Source organism: Thamnophis sirtalis, unplaced genomic scaffold (genome assembly GCF_051295495.1).
Source record: "Thamnophis sirtalis isolate CommonGarterSnake01/CBP01778 unplaced genomic scaffold, rThaSir2_p1.2 scaffold_8, whole genome shotgun sequence".
Lineage (NCBI taxonomy): Eukaryota > Metazoa > Chordata > Lepidosauria > Squamata > Natricidae > Thamnophis > Thamnophis sirtalis.
The window spans coordinates 8,758,939-8,786,275 of record NW_028261388.1 but is presented as its reverse complement, the minus strand read 5'-3'; the positions used below and the strand labels follow the sequence as shown (position 1 = coordinate 8,786,275).

Here is a 27,337-nt window from a genome sequence, read left to right as displayed (position 1 = left end):
GAGCTGCCAGAAGGCAAGAACAGTTAAGACAACGGGGGCAACTCGGGAGTAAGGCTCGGAGATGGTTGGCCCCTCCCATAAGACATAAAAAAGGAGCAAGCGGAGGTGAGCCTTTGCAGGAAGCAATTAGTTCATCTGGTCGGTTCGAGCTTTGAGAAGTCCTGTTTGGCTCTGTGCTACCTTTGGCCTTGCAAAACTAATGGGCAATTAGGTCTCTGGCAGCGTTTCAAGGGAGATAAAGGTGGGTACTTATCAACATTACCCTGAAAGACTGTGGCAACTCAAGCAGACATCTGTCGGACTCTTCATAGGCTGTGAATCTTTATGGGCTATGGCTGACCGTAATTCACAGCCGTATAAATAAAAGAGGGGACTGTGATTTAGGCTTTCTCGGGAAGCCTAAATCAGAATAGAACCTATGGTACACATGTCAGAGATGGCAGGCAGAACCCTCTATGTGGGCACACACGCCATTGTCAGCTGCTTTTCCAGGTTCTGTTGCACGCATTCGCAACGGCCAGCTGCTCTCTTCTGGGTTCCGGCGCTCCAACATGCATGCGCCCCCTCACCCCAGGTTAGCCATTACTGCAAATCACATCAAGGTTTTCACTGTCCTTTCCACTGTCTGCCTAAGCATTAAGAGTAGCATTTTAAAAACCAGGCAACTTGCGTGGACTTCAACTCCTTGAATTGCTGGCTGGAATTCTAGGAAATTGAAATCCGCACACCTTAAAGTCGCCAGCTTGGAAAACCATTGTAGATTTGTGCTGCTCTCCCCTTTCCTAAGGGCCTGATATTCTGAACATTTCTTTTAGTCTTCACGTAATGTGATTCTCGGGAATCTGTAGGAGTCCTTTGTAAGGCTGTCAAATCAGATTTCTGAAACCTTCACACATACACAAACACACACACACACACACACACACAAGCGCCAACATGGCTAAGTGCAAGAGCAAGCATTAGTACAACTTATCTGAAAGCAAACACGGTTCCAGATGACTCACGCTACCAAACTGAGCCAAGAAAAAGGCAAAACAATTTCAGAGTCATTAACCTCAAGGGAAATTCCTTTTGGGACTCCCAAAATGCAGACAAATGTTGTAAGTGTAAAAACAGCTTAAAGAAATTAATATTTTCGCAGAGTTAATATCCTTCCTATCTATAACTGGCTTCCTCGGCAAGGAAACGGAAATGAGAAGTGCCCTAGAATTGAACCCGACTGGACAGGGGGAAAACCCATACATCTAAATGTACTAAAGGTAAAGTTTCCCCCTCACACATATGTGCTAGTCGTTCCCGACTCTAGGGGGCGGTGCTCACTTTCAAAGCCGAAGAACCAGCACTGTCCGAAGACGTCTCTGTGGTCACGTGGCCGGCATGACTAAACGCCAAAGGTGCACAGAACGCTGTTACCTTCCCACCAAAGGTGGTTCCTATTTTTCTACTTGCATTTTTGCAAGCTTTGGAACTGCTAGGTTGGCAGAAGCTGGGACAAGTAACGGGAGCTCACTCCGTTATGCGGAGCTAAGTATTTCTGATCGACAAGCTGAGTGGCTTAGCCATTGAGCCACCGCTTCCTATATGGGATGTACTGGATGACCATAAATTCATTAAGAAGATGGGTAGTCCTCGACTTATGACCCCAACCAAGCCTCAAATTTCTGTTGCTAAGTAAAACAGTTGTTAAATGATTTTTTCCCTGGGGCTGGTGGTGCAGGAGACTGAGTGCTGCCTGTCACATCCCCTGGCCATGTCAAACATGGCCATGCCCACCCAGTGGGTCATTAGGGCAGAGAACTGGTTGTTATTAAATTATTTGAATCCCACCACTGGGCAACTGGCAAGACAGTAAGGACCCCACCCTCCAAAGGAACCAAAAGTTCAAAGGAGAAATATCAGGTGTGGTCTCCAAAATCATGGACAAAGGAGGACTATCCAATTTCCCGCAAAGATGGAAATTTTAATCCTGTACTTCACAACGCTTCTAGTCAAGCTAACAAGAAAAGCGTACAGAGAGAGGAACATCTGATGGCATCAGCTGCTGGGACAACATCTTAGAAACTCAAAGTTTACCACTCCTTAACTACTCAGATTGGCAGTAAAGCTGTCAAGGATAAAGTTGATCTGAGTTTTTTAGGGATCATGAGGTCCATAAACGCCAGAATCAATGACTGGGGAGGAATAATTAGACTCTCTCTCTCTCTCTCTCTCTCTTGCTTGTCCTACTCAAGAGTTCCCCAAAGGACTTGGCTGATTATTGTGAGAAAAGGAACGCCGGCCTCATTTACAATGACCCTTTCAATTTCTTGACTTCCAAGGAGGTTGTTTTCTATTTTTAAACGGAGCATTTAAAAAATCTTGATGATTTATTTATAGTGCTGATTACTGTGTATTACTTTCCAGGGTCAGGGTACAAGAATTCTGGGTGTGATTAAAGAGGCTAGTGTGTGCTGGTAGCCGTGAGGGAAGTAATTGCTGAAAATATGTCTAGGCAATGAAATCTAAGCCCGCTTACGTGAGACTATTGTGAACAAAGTCAAGGCATAAGTTGAAACTAAAGCTACCCAACAACAGCCTCTTGTGTTGATTGTGTAGATGTTTGGATTGTACTGGTATGTGGCTGGTTGAAATCTGCTCTAAGAGTGGACACGCAGGAAGTAGACAAGTCTTGCTCAGCGCAAAAACTCAACAAACACACTGTCGAAATATGCAAGCTACTGAATTGCATTTTGTCTTCCATTGGCTGGGTTATTATTTTTTTTAACTTACCGTTGAAAAGCCAAACCAGTATAGGATGCACTGGAGTATAAGATGCACCAAGATTTTGAAGAGGCAAATTAAATAAAAAAAATTTTGCACTCTGCAGACCTCCCAAAAACGGGCCCGTTTTTTGTCAAAAAAAGGGCATGCATAGCTTTTAGGAGACTTGTAGAGTAATCTTGGGGGCTTGGAGGGGGAGGCAAAAGTGAGCAAAAAACCAGCACATTTTCCGCTAGTTTTTTCAGCATGCCTCTTTTTTCCCCCCACGTTTTTCATGAAAACAGGCCCATTTTTTGTCAAAAAAGGGCATGCATAGCCTTTAGGAGGCTTATAGAATGCCTCTGGGGGGACAAAAACTAGGAAAAAAAATGCCCTGTTTTTCGCTCATATCTGCCCTCCCAAGCCTGCAGGAGCACTATGAAAGTCTCCTAAAGGCTGTGCACGGCCATTTTTGCAAATGGGTGGGCTTTCGGGAGGCCAAAAATGCTGTATTCAGTGTATAAGACGCACCCAGATTTTCACCCTCTTTTTTGAGGGAAAAATGTGTGTCCTATACTCCAAAAAATACAGTAACTCTGAACGTAAGAAAATAATAGGGGCAAATACAACCTTTTCCTTCAAAAGCCAGTTTGCCCAGTAAATATTACTTTCAAAATCCAAATTTAAAAATCACCAAAGAAAGCAGAAGCAGGTGTTCACACTTGTCCCAGTCAAATTCCAGCCAAAATAATTTTCTCCTGCAGTTACGGAAAGGAAACACACACTAATCACACTCTGGGGGAGGGTAATTTATACCCCTGCGCAACGACTGCTCTTCCTGTAGGCAACAACTGTGGATTTTCTCCCATGATCCTTAAAACTATATTCACAAGTTGGCTTAAAAAAAAATATTGTCCCAATACATAGAAAGACAATGCAGTTGTATGGATGCTACTAACTTGAGCTGCTGAGGACAGCATATTCCAAATATTTGAGTCAATACGGGGGACCGGTTGTAAGTGGGATCTGTTACATGGTTTCTGGGCCATAATTCAATTAGTCGAGACACATAAGGCCTTGCTTTTTAAACAGCTTTAAAAGCTTATCATTGACACTAATGGACCATTTCTTCCACTTGCAAGGCTACAGCCAAGGAAAGGTTGACTTGTTAAACCAACATACTTTTGAAGATGCTTGCTTAAGGAGGCTGGTTGCCAAACAAATTGCTATAACCCGAGTTGCAGAAGCTGCTAGTTCACTGCAACTGTTAGCGTATACTAGGCAGAGGTAGGTTGCTACCAGTTCACACCAGTTCGGGCGAACAGGTAGTGGAAATTGGGACTGGGTCACTGAACCGATAGGGATGGCAGGCTGGCCACGCCCCAGACCAGTTTCCTGGTCCCCGCTGCCGGCTTGTTTGTTAGTAATTTTTTCAAGTTCTGCACATGCGCAGAACAATTTGCGGTCAACTGCGCGCACACGCACGCACGCGCAGCAAAGCACGCACAAAGAGAACCAGCAGCAACACTGGCAGCAACCCACCCGATACCAAGGATGTCAAACTTGCGGTGTCACGTTGTCGTCATGTGACATACTGTGACTTTCCCCCCCTTTGCTAAACCGGAGGTGGGTGTGGCCAGCATGTGACGCATCCGGCCCGTGGGGCCCAGGTTTGACACCCCTGGTGTATACCTCCTTATGCTTTACTTCAAAAAATATTACTATTACTATAATTGCTAACAATCCAGTATTTTCTCAACAACAGCCAAGCAAATGCCCCAGAATTAATAAAGGCAGGGAAACCATTTTGTTTGTCCGGTGGCTATAGTATTATGAGGGATAAAATCTCTATTCAATATATACCTCTAAAGTACTTTATTGGACAAGATTGTCCAATCTTGGCAACTTTCAGACCAGTGGACTTCAACTCCCGGAATTCCCCAGCCAGCCAGGCAGAGGGTTGCAGGAAGCTGTTGTAGCAGAAAACGGAGCTTGTGAGGGCCGTGTATGGCTCGTGAGGGCCATGCATGGCCCTCACAAGATCCATTTTTGCTGGAAGAGCACTCGGGCCACCACAGGTGCCCCTAACATGAGTGACACTGAGCTGACTACATCTACTCTGCCCCCCTGAGATAAAACACAAACCTGATGCACCCCTCAATGAAATTGAGTTTGACACCTCTGGTCTATTACCTAACTCTGCCACAAACTATGGTTTACTAATTACAACTGCGATATCCACATCAAAGGTAGTATTCAGCAGGCTCTGACCAGTTCTGGAGAACCGGTAGCGGAAATTTTGGGTAGTTCGGAGAACTGGTAAATATCACCTCTTACTTGCCCTGCCCCATCTATTCTTTTCCTCCCGAGTCCCAGCTGATCGGGAAGAAATGAGGATTTTGCAGTATCCTTCCCCTGGAATGGTGGAAAGGGAATGGAGATTTTGCAATATCCTTCCCCTGGAGTGGGGAGGAAATTGAGATTTTACAGTATCCTTCCCCTGCCACGCTTGCCAAGCCATATCCACCAAGTCACGCCACGCCCACCAAGCCACGCCCACACAACCAGTAGTAAAAAAATTTGAGTCCCACCACTGTTCGACATAATATTAAGTGAAAAGAGCATGGCTTGAGAGACTATCTGACAAGAATCATATAAAAGTAACATTCCTTTCTAAGTCATCACATCTATTTCTGGACCACGGATTAGAGCAGGAACAAACCCATTGCAACTTTCATCTGTTTCTTTTATTTTCCTGTTAATTTTTAGGTATCTATCTGCGAATGGAAGGGCTGGTGTTGACTCACTTTAATGCAATATGAGATGCAATTATCTTCGTAGTGCTTACAGCATCTGTGCCTGGGACCATTTTTGCATCTGAAAAAGCAAACAAAACAACGTTGATTCTAGATTTCTTCTGCATTCCACAGCTTTATGTTCTATTTTCTCCAACGTATATGAAGTATTCTCCTATCAGTACTTCATTGTTTGTACTTATCAAGTTTTTATTTATGATGCCTAGATGTGGATACCTGTAACAGTAAGTTTTGAAAACATGGCATATTTTATACAATATTAGTTGATAACCCGGCATTGCTCCGATATTCATGTATCCTAATCCTGTATTAGACCGGAAAAGCCCTGATTTTGGTGACAATTAAATTAGTTCCAAATGTTTTCCCTATGTCCCCAGAACCGCCAAGGAAAGTGATGCCACCTTAATATCTAATGTTGGATTTTCCCCCTTACCAGAGGGAGCTCTTTTGTGGAGTACTGTAAAACTGTTAACATGGCAACTCCACAGCGCTGTACAGTAGAAGCCATTTGAAGGCCGTACAGTAGAAGCCACTTGAAGGCACAACAGGCTGTATCTTAACAAAACACACACCCCGAGAGATGTTAGGGGTGCCTTACCCCCACTGTTTCCAGAGAGTAGGTCATATGTGTACCAAGTTTGGTTGAAATTGCTCGACGCATTCCAGAGTTATGCTGGAACACACACAGCCATTGTTATATATAGAGAGAGTCCAAAATCAATCCCGTCTGTATCTTTTTTTTAAAAAAATAGCAGTATGCATGAATATGTATGTGTTCACTTTGCCCCAGAAAAATAGCCTCGGACTTCCTCCCATGCTCTCACATGGACCTCAGAACCTTGTTGCAAACAACACAATCATCCTGGACAAGGGGGGGGGGATCTCAGTGATCCTTTACAGCTGTACCTTAAAGACCAGGGAACCCCAAGTCTCATTTCTAGGTTAATTTTATCGAGAGGAGGACCCCATCAGCTGAGTGATTTCCAGGTAGCCAGGAATGTGTTTGGCAGTGTTATATACACCTCCCTGAAGAAATATTGCAGAAAAAAAAGGGCACAAAAGTTAGTTGGGAGATTGTATCTTATTGCCTTTCCAGATCCAGCAGAGAATCTGTGAAGCCTGCCAAATTTATATTCTTCCAAGCTCGTGGGACTTCACTTTCCATGAGCGTTAGAACAGTACAAATTCCGTCAATGTGGGATTCCAGCAGTTTTATGGCAAGGGGGAAAAAAAAACTGGCAGAGGAATTGAAAATGATAAATACTTCAGGGAGGGCTGTCCAGTTGTTAGACGTTATCAGCTGGAATTACAAGGAAATCAATTTGATCCCGGTTCTAGAAATTAAATTTTCTTGCGCTCAAATATTTGCCGTTCGGAGCACAAAAACAACATTACTCAATCTTCACACTGTGCCAAATATTTTTGGGGAAGCTTTGAATTATGTGTTGCAAAAAGCGTATTAGTCATAAATCATCCATCAGGTCAGTTTGTGTAGCAAAAAAAAAAAATGATAATGAGGACATGATCGCGTTACAGACATTTAGACTTAGCTGTATCTGAAAGGAAACACATGGGAGAGAAATATGATAAGAGGATTAAGATCAAGAACTCAATGAGTTTTTGGGGGGGCACATGTGCAAATGGGACATTAGAAATACCAAGGAGGTTTATCCACCTTGTTTGCTGAATGTTCAAGACTCTTTTTTTTTTTTAAGTCCTGCAATGAAAGGTTTTCTTAACGAAACTGATGGAGCTACTGAATGGTTGCCAATAGCTTTTTGTTATGCATTGGGGCGATCCACTGTTGAATAAAGTTTCTTATCTGGATTGGTCCAAGCCAGGGGTAGGTTGCTGGCGGCATTGCTGCTGGTTCGGTGCCTCAAAAATTTTGCGCACACCAGATGCGCACTACACGTGCGAGCACATTTGCAAATAAAAAGTTCTGCGCATGGGCAAAACCTTAAAAAAAATTGGGGGGGGGGTGTTTCCTCTAAAATTTGTTCTGTGGATGCGCAGAACTGAAAAACAAGATGGCAGCTCCGTAGGAGAACCGGTTCGGGGGCGTAGCAGGCATGGGTCGCTGCCGGTTCCAGGGACCCAGACTGCCAAGTTACTACCGGTTTGGCCGAACCAGTCCGAACCCACCTCTGATCTAAACACGTACCAAATTGAGGTCTTCAATCTATGCCTACTAAAAATGGAACACTGGGTCTTTATTATTTCTGGAAGTTCACAGGCTGATTCAAAACTTTTGATTACTCCTAGGGAAAGCACCAGGAATCCTGAGATTTCAGATAGTAAAATTCAGTAAAGAGAATTCGGTAAATACACGTCTGACATATTTTCTCTTCTGCTCTGGAAACCAGCAAGAATAAGACATTACCACATGGTCCTCCATTCCACTTTAGAGCCATTTTACTTCAGCTCCTCCATTCTACTCCGGAGCACAGGTTTTATTTAATCCTGCCTTTATTATTTGTATTAGTAACATATGGTGACAAACATACCTAATACAGGTAACCCTCGACTTAGTGACCATTTGAAGTTACGACGACACTGGAAAAAGTGACTTACACTATATTGTCAAAAGTATTCACTCCCCTGCCTTTACTCGCAGATGAACTTACTGTAAGTGACATCCCATTCCTAATCCATAGGGTTCAATATGACGTCGGTCCACCCTTTGCAGCTATAACAGCTTCAACTCTTCTGAGAAGGCTGTCCACAAGGTTCAGGAGTGTGTTGATGGGGATTTTTGACCATTCTTCCAGAAGCACATTTGTGAGATCACATACTGATGTTGAACGAGTTTACATGGCCTACCACTTTGTGGCTGAGTTGCTGTTGTTCCCAAACACTTCCACGTTCTTATAGTACAGCTGACAGTTGACTGTGGAATATTTAGGAGCGAGCAAATTTCACGACTGGATTTGTTGCACAGGTGGCATCCTATCACAGTTCCATGCTGGACTTCACTGAGCTCCTGACAGCGACCCATTTTTTCACAAATGTTTGTCAAAACAGTCTGCATGCCTAGGTACCTGATTTTATACACCTGTGGCCATGGAAGTGATTGGAACACCTGATTCTGGTTATTTGGATGGTTGAGCGAATACTTTTGGCAATATAGTATATGACCATTTTTCACACTTATTGCGGCATCCTCATGGTCACGTGATCAAAATTCGGATGGTTAAGGTAACATGACTGCACTTGTATACTGTTGCTCTTTAATTCCTCTGTAAAAATAGGACAAGCTGAATATATTAATAGATTGTAGAAATACACCGAAGGGAGGAGTAGAGGGATAGAAGAAAGAGGGGTAGAGAGGGTGGGAGAGAGGACTGGAGGGAGGGGGAGAAGGAAGGGAGGGAGTGTATCGGGAGAGAGGAGTGATAGAGGGGGAGGGGAAGTAGGGTAGAGGGGAATGATGGAGGAAAGATGGAAAGTTGGAGCGGGGCGAAAGAAAGGGTGTATGGAGGGTCGAAGAGGTACATTGGGTTTTTATTTTTGGGGGTACTGCTGATAAGAGGAATGGCTGTGTTTATTGTTTAATGTTATATGGCCCCGGTTATGCACAGTATATATGTGACTGTACGAAAATGAAAATTAAAAGCACATTTATATATATTTATATATATATATATATAAAAAAATTCGGATGGTTGGCAACTGGCATGTATTTATGACGGTTGTAGTGCCCCGGGGTCATTTAATCACCTTTTGTGATCTGACCATGAGGAAGCCAGATTCCCTCAACAACCATGTTACTAACTTAAGAACCGCAGTTTTTCCACAATTGTGGCAAATGAAACGGAACAAAACTCACGTAACAATTGTGTTGCTTACCAATGGAAAATTGAAACGCAAATGTGGTGAAAAACTGAGGATAATCTGCCCTCCTTCCTCTTCCTATTTTCCCCACAATAATTAATCTTGGGAGGTGAGTTGGACTGAGAAAGAGTAACTGCCCAAAGTCATTCAGCATAATTTCATGTATAAAGCAATGTTAGAACTGACACTTTCCTGGTTTCTTGTGCCTTAAAGCGTTAGACCAATGATGATGAACCTTTTTCGCCTTGGGTGCCAAAAGCCCACATGTGTGCGCTATCGCACACGTGCCCACCCCCATAATTTAATGCCCTCCCCGGCACCATGCCCCCTGCGCATGTGCACATGACATCTCCCCCTCCCGCTGCACCGCACATGGCTTTTTTGGAGCCTGGGGAGGGTGAAAATGGCCTTCCCCACCCCCCCCAGAGGCCGGAAATGGAGGTTTTCCGACTTCCGGTAGGTCCAGAAGGAAGCCCGTCAGGAATGGACTTCCGGATTGCCCAATGGGCCGTTTTTCGTCCTCCAGAGGCTTCCCTGAAGCCTCCAAAGGGCAAAAAACCACCCAATGAGCAAACCGGTTCAGGAACGGACTTCCAGTTTGCACGTTGGACAGGTTTTTGCCCTCCGGAGGCTTCTGAGGTTCGTAAAATGAGGACCTAGATTGTTAGGGGTAATATGCTGACATTGCAAACCGCTCAGAAAGTGCTATAAAGCACTGCGAAGCAGCATATAAGTCTAAATACTACTGTTATATAACAGAAGCAGAGAGAGTTGTGTAAATCAGGTAATCAGCACAAATATTGGGGTCAATATATTAAAAAAAGAGGCAGTGCAACATTACCATTGCACAAGATAAGGTACAGATGAAAACAGGCATTAGAAAGAATGAACATTTTGCACTCACATGTTGTCCACAATTTTTTTTGTTGTCGCAATAAAATTCATTTGCTGTGTTCTATCTTCACAGTGTTGTACTTCAATTTCTTTCTTTACAAAAGCTCCTTCTGGTACATACGAATGGGTGGGAATCTCTTCTTTCCCTACAATGAATCTGATCAGGAAACAGAACACATTTATTAAGCTACCTGAGCCCCACTATTCCTTTTATAACATACACTGCAACGGCTTCTGGTTATATTGCATGATGGGATGTTTACAGTTTAAACCTAGTATGGTAAGGTTTTTAACATATTAGCTTGTTGCCTGACTTGTTAGCTTTACATACGTAACGAAACGATGTGCTATTTTTCAAAAATAGGAAGCCCCGCTTATTGTAAGTATACCCTTGGTCTTAGCCAAGAGGCCTTATATGCTTATTATAAGAGTTAATACTCTATTGTGAATGTATTGATGATGATGACAGGACAGTCTGGAAAGTTAAAAAAAGAATGCACCATATTATTCACTCCATAAGACACACCTGAGCATAAAATGCACTCCCATTGTCGGCCTCCGCGCACCCTGTTTCCAGCCTCCGCATGTCGCATTTTCGGCCTCCTTCACAGAGCACGCAAAGGCTAAAAATGAGGCACGCGGAGGCCGAAAATGGCTGAAGGGTGGGGGCCAGTGGGTGGGCAGGGCTTCAGCAATATTCGATCCATAAGATACACAGAAATTTCCACACACTTTTGGGAGACAAAAAAGTATGTCTTATGGAGCAAAAAATAAGGTACTTCTCTATATATGAAACATATGCAAATACTAATGTCTGTTTTTAAATCATTTTTAATTACATTTAAATGATGTCATAACAACTTTATATATTATGGCCATCCAATACAAGAAATGAAGTAACCAAGAGGAAAGTGAATTGCCAGAACGCAATGCAGATAGTCCTCGACTTATGACCGGTCATTTAGTGACTATTCAAATCTTAGTGACCTCCCAAGGGTTGCTTATGAGCCAGATTCAAAGTTCTGATGCTCCCACCCCTATGGTCATGTGATCAAATTTTGGTCTGTTTGCAGCATCCCACAGTCACATCACCAATCTATGACTCCTACTGCCAGAAACTGATGTGTATTTACGGTGTCTGTCAAAAAAAACAAAACTCCATCCATTGCAGAGGCTGGTTTTCCTTAATGACCATGGTGTTTGCTTAATGAACGCAGAGATTCAAAAAGGTTGTAAATTCAGACATAGTCACATCCTGACTCTCTTAACAACTGACACAATTTACGAGTGTAATTCCAGGCTCAATGATGTTGTACGTCAAGGACTACCTGAAATGAAATTCTATACCTCCCTCCCCCCACCACACAAAATATTTGTCTGTCAAATTCAGATGATTGCCATCTCACTCAAAACATCAGTAAAATATGAATCCCCGAAAGAGATATTCCTAGTCTTTTAAAAATTTAGGAGCAGCCTAGGCACCTTTGAGAAGAAACTTAAATACACGTGTCTTGCATACTATTTAATCCCCCTGTCCCTTTCCCCATCCATAATCTTGTTTGGATTGAGGGCTCCGCTTGTTCTCTAGGTGCAGAGACACAGATACAATCCAGAAAATACACAGAGCTGGAAAACTAAAGCGGATTTCATTTAATTCAAACCCAATTAGTATTGGAGAAATGGTTTGATGACATTCACACTGCAATTCAAAGAAAAGTTTTGCCAGGGCTCTGGTTCTCCATTTCTGAATGGCCACATTCTGCCGTATGGGTTGTGTTGTTGCTTGTGCGTTGCAGATTAAATTTGTCCAAAATTTCACTCCATCTGAGTTGGTCAGGCAGGCTGCAAAAGAGAGACTTGCTTGGGTTCACTTACTTAAGTGCGGAGAATGTAAATCCTTTCAAACCGTCCTTGTTTCTGAAATTAAGAAAAAGACACATATTTGGGATATGAGTAACCAAGAACAGCCTTACTGTGGAGGCAATTTCCAATATCGCAGCCTTTACAGCTTATTTCCTCGCAGGCTTCCAATCAGTCCAGCTTAGGATAATATGTCTGCATTTCCTGGGGTTTTATGATAGGTTATAGCTTTTCAAGAATACACGTAATGCAAACAGAAGGACGGGGGGGAAAAAAAAACATTCCAAATGACATTAGCAGCTTCAGCCAGTTTTAGCAAAAGCCCAGCTTTTTTTGGGGGGGGGGGGTGTTTTGATTTCTCCTTTCAACATTTGCCAAAGAGTTCAAACATTCTGCCAGCAGGTGTCTCTAATCGGCAGCAATTCACCTTGAGATTGCATCGAACTCATAAATCCCATGTTTAGACAGACTACAGAAGGCAGCTTCCTCTGAGATGTTTTTAACACATTAGTATACTAGCCACCAATTATGAGAGCTGGGAATATGCTTCAAATACAGATTTCCTCTTTAAAGGCCACTTTTTCCTGATGGACAAAGGGTATTTCAGTTTTCTATCTAATACATTTTGGAGGCAGGCCGAGCCAACAGTTTTAAAGGGGAAATTTCAAGAGCGTTTAAGATATTGTTTATACGGTAGGTTAGTGTTCTCCTTAAAAAAAGGGACATTGCTCACCCTCAATAATTATTCTGCCAATTTACCAGGGTAAGAATACATATGTAAATACAAATCAGAATAACAGAACAGAGTTGGAAGAGACCTTGGAGGTCTTCTAGTCCAACCCTCTGCTCAAGCAGGAGAGAGATCTTATACCATTCCATACAAATGGTTGTCCAATCTCTTCTTAAAAACCTCCAATGATGGAGCACCCAGAGCTTCTGAAGGCAAGCCGTTCCACTCATTAATTGTTCTCATTGTCAGGATATTTCTCCTTATTTCTAGGTTCTTGTCCTACCCTCAGGTGCTTTGGAGAATAGCTTGACTCCCTCTTCTTTGTGTCAATCCCGGAGATATTGGAACATTGCTATCATGTTCTCCTTTTCATTGAAAAGCAAATTCCTGCAACTGTTCTTATGTTTTAGCCTCCAGTCCCCTAATTATCTTTGTTGCTCTTCTCTGCACTCTTTCTGGAGTCTCAACATCATTTTTTATATTGTGGCGATCAAAACTGGATGCAATATTCAAAGTGGGGTCTTACTAAGGCTTTCTAAAGAAGTACTAATACCTCACGTGATCTCGATTCTGTTAACTGTAACCTAGGATTGCATTGGCATTTTTTTTAATATAGTTTTTAAAAAAAATAAATATATCAAATCAACGCGCGAACAGCGTGGCAGCTGGGTGTCATATATTCTATTACAAATAAAACTAATAAAGTTAATCATAGTTATTACAATCAGTCAACTTATGTATTTCTAGTAATAATACACGGTTATATTATGTCACAATCTACCATTGTTCAATTGTTCCACATTTTACCTTATTATTACTTCCATTTTATTATACAAAAATGTATACACTAATCTTATTTCTATCACTTATTCTAGCTTCTAATCATGTCGCCCTTTATTAAAAGACTTTTCCTTTCTTTCCCATCTAATTTCTAATCATGCCACCTACTTAGAGAAAAAAAAAACCAATAAACAGAGAGAAAAGGAGAAGCAAATTGTAACAGCAACAAAAAAGAAAATTCATCCATCCATCATCTCTTGCCCACTCCAATACTTTTAATTGCTAAATTGTATTGGCACTTTTAGCGGCTGCAGCACCACTGCTGGCTCATAGTTAAGTGATTGTCCAATAGAACTCTCTCGCAGTGACTGCTATTGAGTCAGGTATCACCTATTCTATACCTGTGCATTTGGCTTTTCTTGCCTGAATGTCTTTGAATGCCTAAATCAGGGGTGTCAAACTTGCAACCCACAGGCCAGATATGTCACATGCTAGCCACGCCCACCCCCGTTTTAGCAAAGAGGGGGGGAAGTCACGATACATCACGTGACGGCAACGTGACGACACAAGTTTGACACCCCTGGCCTAAACCATTGAATTTCATTTTGGAAGTTCCAGTTACTGTATTTTTCAGAATATAAGACGCACCTTCTCCTTTGTGAAAAATGGGGGAGTTTTTTGCTCATTTATGTCGTCCCCCAGCACCCTACAAGCCTCCCAAAGCTCTGCATGCCCCCCCCTTTTTTTGCAAAAAACGGGGCATGCAGAGGGTTTGGGAAGCATGCAGAGTGAAAAAAAATTTTTTTTTATTTACCTCTTCAAAATCCTGGTGCGTCTTATACTCCGGTGCGTCTTATAGTCCGAAAAATACGGTACTTAAAAGTTACTTGAATATGTTCATGCAGTGTGCAATTTGTGGCCCTTCTTGTAGGGTTTGCCATGAATAATCTGATAGGGACCACCATCTGCCCCACTGTGTAATATTAACAGCAGTTTTCATAATTAATTAAATAAGTCTTTTATGTGACAAACATTAAAATCTGGAAAGGAATTTCTAAACAAAAAGCCATCTTGGGCCTCCTCTGTGTACAAACATGATGCTAATTTATTATTATATATACAGATATAATGTATAATATAAACAAAAGGAACATGGATTTGGGAAAGGTCTCGAAAAACAAACACAACCGTGTTTAGGGAACAAAGAAACTTCTGCTCTCCTTATGAATGAGAAGGGGGAAAGAAGTTATGTACTCCAGATTGTTCTCATTTTAATAGCGATTGGCACTGCTTCCAGTCATGTACCCTCTAAGATAAACTGCTAGCAACCTTAGTGGCTGTCGGCTTCTGGTATATCCTTCTAAACCTGAACCCAGCTGAGATACACAGCGAGACACATTTCTGCACAAACCGGTTTAAATGGTTGAGATGGGAACTTGTCCTGTTGCCAAATTTCAATTCCAATTTAATTTCATTGGCCATGATGGTTGGGGATGTTAGGAGCCGTGGTTCAACAACATCTGCTCAGCCACAGAGAGCTTGTGGGGTAGAGTACTGTAAGGGGAATAGCCTTTAAACTGTAAACCCAGATGTCGCTTAGTAAGACTTACATTTCTTCCAGCAGGCATGTTTCAATGTGAGAAATGTGGGAGGAATAAACCTGTCAAAAGGTTTTTGCTCTGATATCATCAGTGAGCGTCAAAAAAAAAAAAAAAAAAAAAAAAGGACCAACCGTGGAGGTATTTTTATTCTGTATCTCTCAAGCCAAGGCACTTTGAATTTGTAGTCCTATTAAGAGATTAAGAATATCTAAGAATAGACTAAATTATTTCCAAGGACAGTGGAATTGAAAGCAAAGTTCACTACGTATACTGTAGAAGCTCCGAGCAAATATTAATTTATCAAACTATAATTTGCTGTTAAATCCATCGCCATTTCCCAAAGATCCTGTCAAGTTTTGTTTTTCCCCCAAGTTTTATTTGTTTTATTTATATTCCATTCCCACCGAACAGTTTGAGATCTGGGTTCTAAACAATCAAAATCCCCATATTTGTTATAATATTCATTACAATACTATTAATAATATAACTACATATCAATAAAATTACAATAGTACATATAAACGGTGTATAAAGAAAATCTTTATAAGATGTTCTACAGATAGCATCTCCCCCCAGCACGGCTCTCCGAAATGTTTAAAAATCTGGTCCCAAATTTTTTGGAAGTGTAAAAAACACCATGCACTTTTAATCATATGTGGTGGACATGCAATGAGGCAAAAAATATTGGAAAGTGATTCAATCATGGTTAGAACAAATGGTGGGAGACCAAATTTTATTTAAACCAGAAAATTTTCTCCTAGGCATAATACCGGAGGGGTTTAAGAAAGATATTCTTTATCTAATTATACATGTACTAACTGCGGTGCACATAACTTATGCACAGTATTGGAAAAAAGAAAAAAAAATAACTAGATATAATCAGAAAAGTGTTGGCCTGTGCGGAAGCTGATAGGCTCACTCTTGAACTTAAAAATAAAGGGCAATCAGAATATTTTGAAGTCTGGAACGGATTTTATGACTGGCATAAGACAAGGTGACAAGACTGGAACAAACTGTACATATTGTGATTGGACAGAAGGATAGACAATGTACTAAGTAGACTAATTGTTAATGGTTGAGACTAGCTGTATATAATGTGAATGTATGGTCACTTCAACTTCGCGGTATTGCATTGTTTTAAATGTAAAAATAATAAAAATCTATTCAAAAAAATACAATTACAATAGTACATAACATCTTCATCATCAAATTCTCTCCACATTAACATTTCATCTCTCTCTCTCTCTCTCTCTCTCTCTCTCTCTCTCTCTCTCTCTCTCTCTCTCTCTCTCTCTCTCTCTCTCTCTCTCTCTCTCTCTCTCTCTCTCTCTCTCTCTTTCCCTTCTAACTTCTGTTTCTATTGTCTAACCATTGGTAAAATACCTCCCATGTCAAGAAATATTCAGTTTCTTCTTTTTCCTTAATGAGTGCTAATCTTTCCATTTCTGCGCATTCTAATATTTTCTTAATTATATTCTCATCTGGCGGTATTTCATCATTTTTCCACTGTTGTGCAAATACCACGTTTCCCTGAAAATAAGACAGGGTCTTAATTGGGCTTATTATCCAGGGAGGTCTTATTTTCGGGAAAACAGGGTACAATTCTAGCTGCAGTTAATATATGTAAGACCAGATACATAAGTCCTTTTGTCATCTTTTTCGGGTAGAATGACCAACAAAAATATCTCAGGTATCAAATCAAGTTATTTGGGGGCTGTTGACACCCCCTGTCAGGTCTTCTTCTCCAACCTAGCATTTTCCAGGTTGGGAATTGCTCTTCCACCCCATCTGGGGAACTCATTTTCTGCTGAGTTTATTTTAAGTGTAGAATCAAGACGAAAAGTTTCACTCCACAGTCAATCACTAAGTTAACAAACATTGCTTTGTCTGTAACTGCCTATAGATAGAAGCCTTTATATTTCAAGGAATTCCCAACAGCTGGAAAATTAAGAGTGAAGCTGAAATCATGGCTTAGCCTTGCAATGCTTTGAATCAGCAAAATAACAATTCTGGCTTGCTAAATCGGGGAAGGAATCTGTACCTTAAGGGGACCCACTCATCTTTTAAAATCCTGCGAAAACCCAGTTTCTTCTTACTGAAAGCCATGCAGTCATATCCTCAGCAATTAAGAGAGGTTCAAAATTAATTTGCCAGCAATTTCTTTGCAAACGTGAAATTCTCAGTTCGCAAACTGTGAAAAAGGCAGAATGGCTCATGTAAAGCACACTCTTTTTTTAAACAAATGAATCTGAAATTGGCCTATGAGCCCCATACAGGTAACCTAGAACCCTGTCAAATAGGCATTAGAATCATATGGAGGGAAAGAAGTGACATATGACCATTTGGTTTTGGTTTTGGTTTTATTTGTATTTGTAGGCCGCCCTTTTCCCTGAGGGGACTCAGGGCGGCTCACAGAAAACCAAGGGAGGGGGGAATACAACATTGAGATTACAACACATAATAAAATAGCAAACAACATGCATACTACATTCGGGCGGGGTAACAGTCCTTATCCCCAGGCCTGACGGGCGAGCCAGTTCTTCAAGGCTATGCGGAAGGCCTGGACGGTGGAGAGAGTACGAATCTCTACGGGGAGCTCGTTCCAAAGGGTCGGGGCCACTGCTGAGAAGGCCCTCCTCCTTGTGGTTGCCAGCCGACACTGGCTGGCCGATGGAATACGGAGGAGGCCTAATCTATGAGATCTTATAGGTCGTAGGGAGGTAATTGGCAGAAGGCGGTCTCTCAAGTATCCAGATCCACTGCCATGTAGGGCTTTATGGGTGATCAATAGCACCTTGAAGCGCATCCGGAGATCGACAGGTAGCCAGCGCAGCTCGCGGAGGATAGGTGTAATGCGGGTGAATCGAGGTACACCCGCAATCACTCGCGCGGCTGCGTTCTGCACTAACTGAAGTCGCCGGATGCTCCTCAAGGGCAGCCCCATGTAGAGCACGTTGCAGTATTCCAGCCTAGAGGTCACAAGGGCCCGAGTGACTGTTGTGAGGGCCTCCCGATTCAGGTAGGGTCGCAACTGGCGCACCAGGCGTACCTGGGCGAATGCCCCCCTGGTCACAGCCGCTATATGGTGGTCGAATGACAGCTGTGGATCCAGGAGGACTCCCAAGTTGCGAACCCTCTCTGAGGGGTGTAAAATTTGACCCCCCAGCCTGAGTGTTGGATTATTGGTCAAATCTTTGGGAGGAAAACACAACAGCCACTCGGTCTTTTCCGGGTTGAGCACAAGCTTGTTAATCCTCATCCAGTCCATAACGGCTTCAAGCCCCCGGTCCATCACGTCCACCGCTTCATTGATTTGGCACGGGGCGGACAGATACAATTGAGTATCGTCCGCATATTGATGGTATCTGATCCCGTGCCTGCGGATGATCTCCCCCAGCGGTTTCATGTAGATGTTGAATAGTAGGGGGGATAAGACCGAACCCTGCGGCACCCCATATTTTAGGGGCCTTGGGGACGATCTCTGCCCTCCCACTAACACTGACTGCGACCTGTCCGAGAGGTAGGAGGAGAACCACCGTAATACGGTGCCTCCCACTCCCACCTCCCGCAGTCGTCGCAGAAGGATACCATGGTCGATGGTATCGAAAGCCGCTGAGAGGTCAAGGAGGACCAGGATGGAGGGATGTCCTTCATCTCTGGCCCTCCAAAGATCATCCATCAATGCGACCAAAGCGGTTTCTGTGCTGTAACCGGGTCTGAAGCCTGACTGGAAGGGGTCTAGATAGTTTGCTTCCTCCAAGGACCGTTGGAGCTGAAAGGCCACCACCTTCTCAACAACCTTCCCCAAAAAGGGGAGGTTGGAGACCGGGCGATAGTTGTTAAGGGCAGCTGGATCCAAGGATGGTTTCTTCAGGAGGGGTCTCACCACCGCCGCTTTCAGTGCGGCGGGGAAGTTCCCCTCCCGAAGGGAGGCGGTTACAACCGCCTGGATCCAGCCTCGTGTCACCTCACTGCAGTTAGAAACCAGCCATGAGGGACACGGATCCAAAGCACAGGTGGAGGAACTTACAGCTCTCATGGCCTTGTCCACATCCCCGGGGGTAACTTCCTGAAACTCAACCCAGAGCTGTTCTACTTGGTCCCCCTGTGCCTCGGCTGGAACTGCAGGTGTGGAGTCCAAGTCCGCCCGAAACCGAGCAATTTTGTCCGCTAAGAATTGGGCATATTCTTCAGCTCTGCCCTGCAAGGGTTCCCCCGTCTCCCTTCTGTTCAATAGGGAGCGGGTTATCCTAAACAGGGCGGCTGGGCGGGACTCAGCGGATGCGACCAGGGAGGCTATGTGTGATCTTTTAGCTGCCCTAAGTGCCCTAGTATATTCCCTGGTGCAGGTGGTTACCATTGCTCGGTTCGATGCGGACTTATCGGACCTCCAACGGTGCTCTAGGCATCTCCTCCGGCGCTTCATCTCCCGGAGCTCCTCGGTGAACCAAGGAGGTCTCCGGGATCCGCCGCCTCGGAGGAGCCGCAGTGGCGCAATCCGGTCGAGGGCCTCTGACGCTGCCGAGTGCCACGCAGCAGCCAGAGTCTCCGCCGGACTGTGGGCGAAAGTGTCAGGAATAACCCCAAGCTCTGTCTGGAACCTTGCTGGCTCCATAAGACGCCTGGGGCGGAACCACCTGGTCGGTTCCTCCTCCCTACAGTGGGGGTTTGGCCTCCGGAAGTCGAGCCTCAGTAGGCAATGGTCTGACCACGACAGGGGTATGATGTCACTCCCCCTCAGACCAAGATCACACATCCACTGCTCCGAGAGAAATACAAGGTCAAGCATGTGTCCCGCTGAATGGGTTGGGCCTCGGATTACTTGGGTCAAGCCCATGGCTGTCATGGAAGCCATGAACTCCTGCGCCCCATCAGAGTTTTCACCGAGCGACGGCAAATTAAAGTCCCCCAGGACCATCAACCTAGGGAACTCAATTGCCAGCTCGGCTACCGACTCGAGGAGCGAGGGGAGGGCTGCTGCAACGCTGTTGGGAGGCAGGTACGTTAGCAGCAGACCCACTTGACCCTTGAGGTCCAACTTTAACAGCAAAGACTCACACCCGACAATCTCCGGAGCAGGGACCCTACGAGGAGCTAACGACTCCCGGATAACAGCGGCCACACCTCCACCCCTTCCCTGGGCTCTCGGCTGATGTAGCACCTGAAATCCTTCTGGGCACAGTTCTACAAGGGGGACTCCTCCCTCTGGGCCCAGCCAGGTCTCAGTAATACATGCCAGGTCTGCCCTCTCGTCTAAAAGTAAGTCCCGGACGAGAGGTGCTTTATGTACAACAGACCTGGCATTTAGCGACAACAGCCTGAGACCAGGGTCCTGACTACTTGCGCCATCTGGTCTTGGAGTGGGACTCCTAGGGCCGGAAGAAGGGATCTCTGTAATGTAGCGAACCCTCCTTCCCCGGTAATGGCCTGCCCTAAAGTCCCCGCCGTATCTGCCCCTCCCTGTTACGACCGCAATACCCCGACCCTCTCCCGTATCTCTGGTCCCCTCAACCACCCCCGTGGCCCCCGCAATTCCCGACAGGTCCTCCGAATCACGCACACTCATGCACTCCCGCAAACAGTCCCCACGCAAAAAGTTAAAAACACAAATTTACAACAATATAATCATAAAAAGTGGGACATTCACTCATGTCAAGCATACCTCATACATAACCCATACAAAGAAAGAAGAAAAAGATGAAAGGAAAGGAAGAAATTATAATTGCGCTAGAAGTTAATTAGAATAAAGTGCGAATAGTGACACTGACGAGCATCCCCATGGCCCTATATATAGAGCCAAGGTGGCGCAGTGGTTAAATGCAGCACTGCAGGCTACTGCTAGATCAGCAGTTCAGCGGTTCAAATCTCACCGGCTCAGGGTTGACTCAGCCTTCCATCCTTCCGAGGTGGGTAAAATGAGGACCCGGATTGTTGGGGGCAATATGCTGACTCTCTGTAAACCGCTTAGAGAGGGCTGAAAGCCCTATGAAGCGGTATATAAGTCTACTGCTATTGCTATTGCTATTGCTATAATCAAAATTCAGACAGCTGACAAGTGGCTCATACTTATGACGGTTGCACTGTCCCAAGGTCACGTGATCATGTTTTGAAATCTAACGAGCAAAGTCAATAGGGAAGTCAGGATTAACTTAGCAACTGCGTTATTAACTTTGCATCTGCGGGGATTCCCTTAACAATGGTGGCAAGGAAAGTTGCAAAATGGAGCAAAGCTCACTTAACAAGCGTCTTACTTAGCCACTTGAAATTTTGGGCTCAATTGTGATCTTAAGTCAGGACTACCTGTAAATATGATTTGCGATTTTCACCCTACAAATGGCTTAAGAGATATTTCCAAAGCACCTCCAGTCCCTTGCGTTTCTTTTCATTGATCCTGGCTGTACTGCTTATGACCGGGATGGCTAATCTTTTTGTTGTCGCGTGCCGAAAGTGTGTGTGCCTGTGCGTGACAGTGCACCCGCGTGCCATCACTCATAATACAATGCGTGTGCAACCTCTGTGCTCCCCGGGCCCCACGCATGTGCATGTGACCCGGCCCAGTGCTCCCCCCACCCCCATGCATGCACACACACCCTGCATGCTATTTTGGATCTAGTAGTGTAGGCCCCCCCTTCAATCTCCTGGGACCAAAAACAGGCGGTGACGGGGCTGCGCCACAACCCGCACACGCGACCCCCACCTCCTGCACATGCAAACCCCCTCACATAAGTACATGTCTCTCGCATGCACCCTGCCCCCCACGCATGCGCAGCAGAGACCCCAAAACCAGCTGGCTAATGGGAGGCGCGGGTGAATGCGCAGCAAAGCAAACAGGGCTCTGCGTGCCACCTGTAGCATGCCTGCTATAGGTTTGCCATCACGGGCCGATGAAATGAAGCTTTAAAAAAGCGGGATTTTACAACTCTAAAATTGTATCTCTCTTAAGTTATCTGATGATTACCCAGCTCCATGCTTCTTTATTTCATTTAGGAACAGTTGTTTCCTCTCCCAAGAGTATCATTATGCCAGATGTGAACGGAGGACAAGGAGCACATTTATAACAAACACCCATGGACCAAGCAAGTAAAAAGATACAGGAAAAAGCTATATCCCCATGGTCACAAGCTAACAGGACCAGCAGGGATCCTGCCTAAATTTAGCCATACTGGAGGAGAGCTGGGGGGGGGGGGGTCGAAAGAAACTTGCAAAAGACTTGCTAACTGTCCTTACTCAAAGGATGCACAGACAAGTATACGAGTACAATCTGCAGCTGCTGGAGAGGACATGTCTGATTACAGGAACTATATTTGCCTCCAGTGACTTCGACGAGCCAAGGAGATCTGCCCGTTTTGTGTCTAGCCACAGACCAAAACTAATTGCTCTTGTGCTGTGAATGTGGGTGTACTAATCTTCTCTCCACACCCCCATTGTGAGTGAAGGCAAGAGGTCTCCACACCACTTTGTAAGGGCTAAATGTCACCAATTAGCTCTTCCATGCCTCCCCCTAAATGCGCCTTGTTGTAAACCTTTCAAAAAAATTCTCATTCAGAGGGTGACTGTCTCAGGGCTCCTCCGGTGAGGCTTAATCACTAGAGTAGAGAACAAGCATCACACGCAACAGCAAAAATTACAAGCGCTGGGAGGGGAGATGCAACTTTAGAGAAACGATTATCGAAGTAAAATGTAACTTTTCTTATAAGAAAGATGTCATTACGGTTATTTTTCAGGAAAAGGCAGCTCTAAGCCTGTCCTTTTCCGCACTCGTTGCAAGCATTTTCATTCTGTTCCGATTAGGGGAGAGGGAATGGGAAATCCATAATAAAGGTTCATGTCAAAAGCACTGTGTTAAGAGAGGACTTTCTGCAACATTTTGGTACTGTTCCCATGTCTTCGAAAAGATTTCAGAGATTAAGTTTTAGCTGCCAGAACTCTTTTTACCGTAATTAATAACGACTTGTTCTGCAGCAAAGAGTGTGGCTAAAGAAAGTAGGCAACAGCGTTTAATTTTTCTAAATAAATAAGCACAAACTAATCAAGTCTAAAGTTATATTGTTACAATGCTTTCAAGATTGGGCAAGGGCTCCTTACGTTCAGCAGAAGAGGTGCAAATTAAAAACAATGTCAGAAAGAGTTCGTCAACCATCTCAATAAATGACACGAAAAAGTCAACTGTTGGCATTTTGGATTTACAATGTGGACATTCAAAAGCGGGGACTGTGTGGATGCATGGAGAGTCAGCGAGACTCCCTGGCTTAGTAGCTGGCTCATCCTCACACAGCCATCCCAGGATGTCAAAGTATTGCTAGTACCTTTACAGACGGGAGGCACACATAGAGGGACTCGATGGCTCAGTGGCTAAGATGCTGAGCTTGTCGATCAGAAAGGTCGGCCGTTTGGCAGTTCAAATCCCTAGCACCACCTAACGGAGTTATTTGTACTAGCTTCTGCCAACCTAGCAGTTCGAAAGCACATGAAAATGCAAGTAAAAAAAATAGGAACCACTTTGGTAGGAAGGTAACAGTGTTCCATGCGCCTTCGGCGTTTAGTCATGCCGATCACATGACCACGGAGACATCCTCGGACAGCGCAGGCTCTTCGGCTTTGAAACGGAGATGAGCACCGCCCCCTAGAATCAGGAACGACTATCATATATGTGCCAGGGGAACCTTTGCCTTTACCTTACAGACGGGAGGCACGCATGACATTGTTTACAAACTTCCCCAAATTAAGAAACTTCAAATAAGACCTGCCTTTCGCTTTCCAATAGTCATTGCAACCTTCTTAGCTCTTTCCATTTGCAACAAAATGATTGTGACATAAAATATATCCAATTCCTTCCTGTCGAGCTTTTAACGTTCCTATGTAAACATTTCTGACAAAACAAACCATCGATTGCAAGAACCAGGAAACAATCAGTCAGGAGTGATTTGCCAAATCTGTCCAAATCTGAGGCCAGCTCCGTTGGCCACTGGCGGGCCACGACACTGACAGACAAATGCATTGAATAAAGATACCGAGACAGGCCTTACAGAGGTCAGGAACCAGGAATGGGAACAAGATCAGCCATCCAACACAAAGCAAGCTGTCATCTTGGTTACATGCAAAGCTTCCCCACTTCTGAAGGAACTGGGTTTATCCTGGGTGAGACTTGCCTAGTCTGAACCCTCTAAATATGTAAGGCGTAATTCCCAGCTATATAATGGCCTGTGGCTGCATGAAATTCTGACACACTAGCTTCCTTGCTGCTGATTTTAAATCTTTGCCATACTTGGTTTTGGTTTTTTTAGAGGTTTTTTTTTTTTAATGTTAATGGATTTCGGAGTCTTCTGATCGAAAGAGAACTATTTTAATAGTTAAAATAAAACCCGAGAAATGAAAAAATATTAAATAAACCAAAGAATATGGTAATGCCATGAGACATGGCTCCAAACAGATGTGGAAACCGACAGAGAAAATAATCCCCTCGCTATGCTTGTGATGAAATATGAGAAATATATCTGTTTTTGGAGAAAACCACTATGCATGTTGAAAAGTGTAACCGGTTTTGGTAGGAGTGGTCATTGTAGTTCCTTGATTGGGTTGTTGTTTATTGTTTAGCTTCTTGGTCTGAATTGGTGGTTCCTTGACCAATCACTTTTGGGGACGCAGTGGCTCAGTGGCTAAGACTCTAAGCTTGTCGATCAGAAATGTCGGCAGTTCGGCGGTTCGAATCCCTAGTGCCACGTAATGGAGTGAGCTCCCGTGACTTGTCCCAGCTTCTGCCAACTTAGCAATTCAAAAGCACGTAAAAAATGCAAGTAAAAAAATAGGAACCCCCTTTGGTGGGAAGGTAACAGTGCTCCGTGCGCCTTCGGTGTTTAGTCATGCTGGGCACATGACCAGGACAGTGCTGCCTCTTCGGCTTTGAAACTGAGATGAGCACCACCCCCTAGAGTATGGAGTGACTAGCATGTACGTGCGAGGGGAACCTTTACCTGATCAATCACTACCAATATTGACAGGACAGCCACTGCTATATAAAATGAGAGCAAATCCCACCTCCTGCTAGTACTGATGATGTTACCTAGTTTGGTAATGAAACGTCTGCAAGAGAACACCCCAATTCAGAGAGCGCCAAGAACTCCACAGTTCAACCCGGAGCTACAAATATTCTCTTCTATCAGTGCTATTTATTACATCTGTATCCCGGCCTCCTTTCTTTAAAGAATTCAGGGTAGCTAATATGTGTCTCTTACCGCCTTTATCCTCACAACAGCCTTGTCAGGTTGATTAGGATGAACAAAGTAAAGTTTATTTATTCTTGGCTGTGAACAGATCTGAACCAACCTCAAGCCTCAACCATCACTACACTGTGCTGTTACTCAACCTCTTTCTTCAAAGTTAAAAGATTCTCACGTTAGGGGTGTATTTCTCCGAGGTAACATAACCCTTTTTATTTTTGTAAATTTTATATCTGAGATGCTGAGGTTAATGAAGGGATTCATAACATGGATTAGGATGTTAAGTAACCATCTGTGACATGTGAATAGGGGGTCTGTTTCTACATCAACATTTTAATTTCTGAATAAGTGAGCAGCTAAGTATATTTAGGACTTAATTCTTTGGAAACAGCACTCCTGACAGCATACTTACTACGTTATTACTTTCACGTCAAAATGTATCTGCCTACAATCATATATCTTCAATTAAGCCTTGAAGTAACGAATTTTACCATTTCGTTAAGCAAAAGGTGTGCACATTTTAAAATGAGAAACTTAAAAGTGGCTGTAAAAAATTACTTTGATGCTGTTTTTTGTTTCTTTTTTTTTTCTTAAATATTGAGGACAATTTTAAAAGGGACAGTTTAAGAGAAAAGCTCTCATGAAAAAAAAAAGCCCTAAGCAACTTGGAAAATTTTACTGCCCGTGGAAAACAAAATGATTGCTTCTGTTCTCATCTCACATTCAGAAATGAACTAGGACTGGGAGAAGAAATGTAATTCAACTTTGATAATGACACAGCGTCCTCAGGGCAGTCATGCAGTATATTGTCCTCCAATCAATTAGTATAGACAGAAACAGGAGAGATTTCCCCAAAGATTCTACTTTTCAGGATATCCCCAAAACTACCACCGTACCACTCGACCTAACGGTAAAGATGATCTTGCAAAATCTGATCGAAAAGAATGCAAATGATAATGAAATCTAAACCTGTCAGCTACTTTCTTCCCTTTACAGGTTACTTGTCCCAGCTTCTGCTAACCTAGCAGTTCAAAAGCACATAAAAAATGCAAGTAGAAAAATAGGAACCTTCGGCGGTTCTCTGCCCTAGTGACCCACTGGGTGGGCATGGCCGTGGTTGGCATGGCCAGGGGATGTGACAGGCAGCACTCAGTCTCCTGTACCACCACCCCGGGGGGAAAATCCATTTAACAACTGTTTTACTTAGCAACTGAAATTTGAGGCTTGGTTGGGGTCATAAGTCGAGGACTACCCATCTTCTTAATGAATTTGTGGTCATCCAGTACATCCCGTATAGGAAGCGGTGGCTCAGTGGCTAAGACAGTCAGCTTGTCGATCAGAAATACCTAGCTCCGCGTAACGGAGTGAGTTCCCGTTACTTGTCCCAGTTTCTGCCAACCTAGCAGTTCGAAAGCTTGTAAAAATGCAAGTAGAAAAATAGGAACCCGCTTTGGTGGGAAGGTAACAGAGCTCCATGCGCCTTCGGCATTTAGTCATGCCGGCCACATGACCACGGAGACGTCTTTGGACAGCGCTGGTGCCTCTTTGGCTTTGAAATGGAGATGAGCACCGCCCCCTAGAGTCAGGAACGACTAGCAGATATGTGCAAGGGGAACTTTTACCTTTAATCTAGCCCAGTTGCCTTTTGGAAAAAAAACCACATCATGTTCAGCTATTCTGTCCCATGAGCAGGCTTCCCAATTCGAAGAGAGTCGGGCAGCTGGAATCCAGCTTCAATAGAGACAATAAATCAAACATACAAGCAATGCTGTTTTGCCACAATCCAATCCTCCAGTGCCACACAGGCATAGCCGATGTCAGAAAAAGGGGATTTGGAAGAATTAGGCTCAAGCCCAGATCCTCACA

The 27,337-nt window shown here is 43.9% G+C and overlaps 1 protein-coding gene across 1 annotated transcript in view; it reads right to left on the bottom strand.

The window, feature by feature from the left end:
• Positions 1–27,337, bottom strand: part of TMEM135 (transmembrane protein 135) — a 177,313-nt gene that overhangs the window by 13,826 nt on the left and 136,150 nt on the right. The window contains exons 7-9 of the mRNA XM_087721069.1: positions 12,159–12,200; positions 10,294–10,440; positions 5,547–5,616 (exon numbers count right to left, since the gene is read on the bottom strand). Coding sequence (XP_087577195.1) covers positions 5,547–5,616; positions 10,294–10,440; positions 12,159–12,200 — 259 coding nt within the window. The remainder of the gene's footprint in view (positions 1–5,546; positions 5,617–10,293; positions 10,441–12,158; positions 12,201–27,337) is intronic.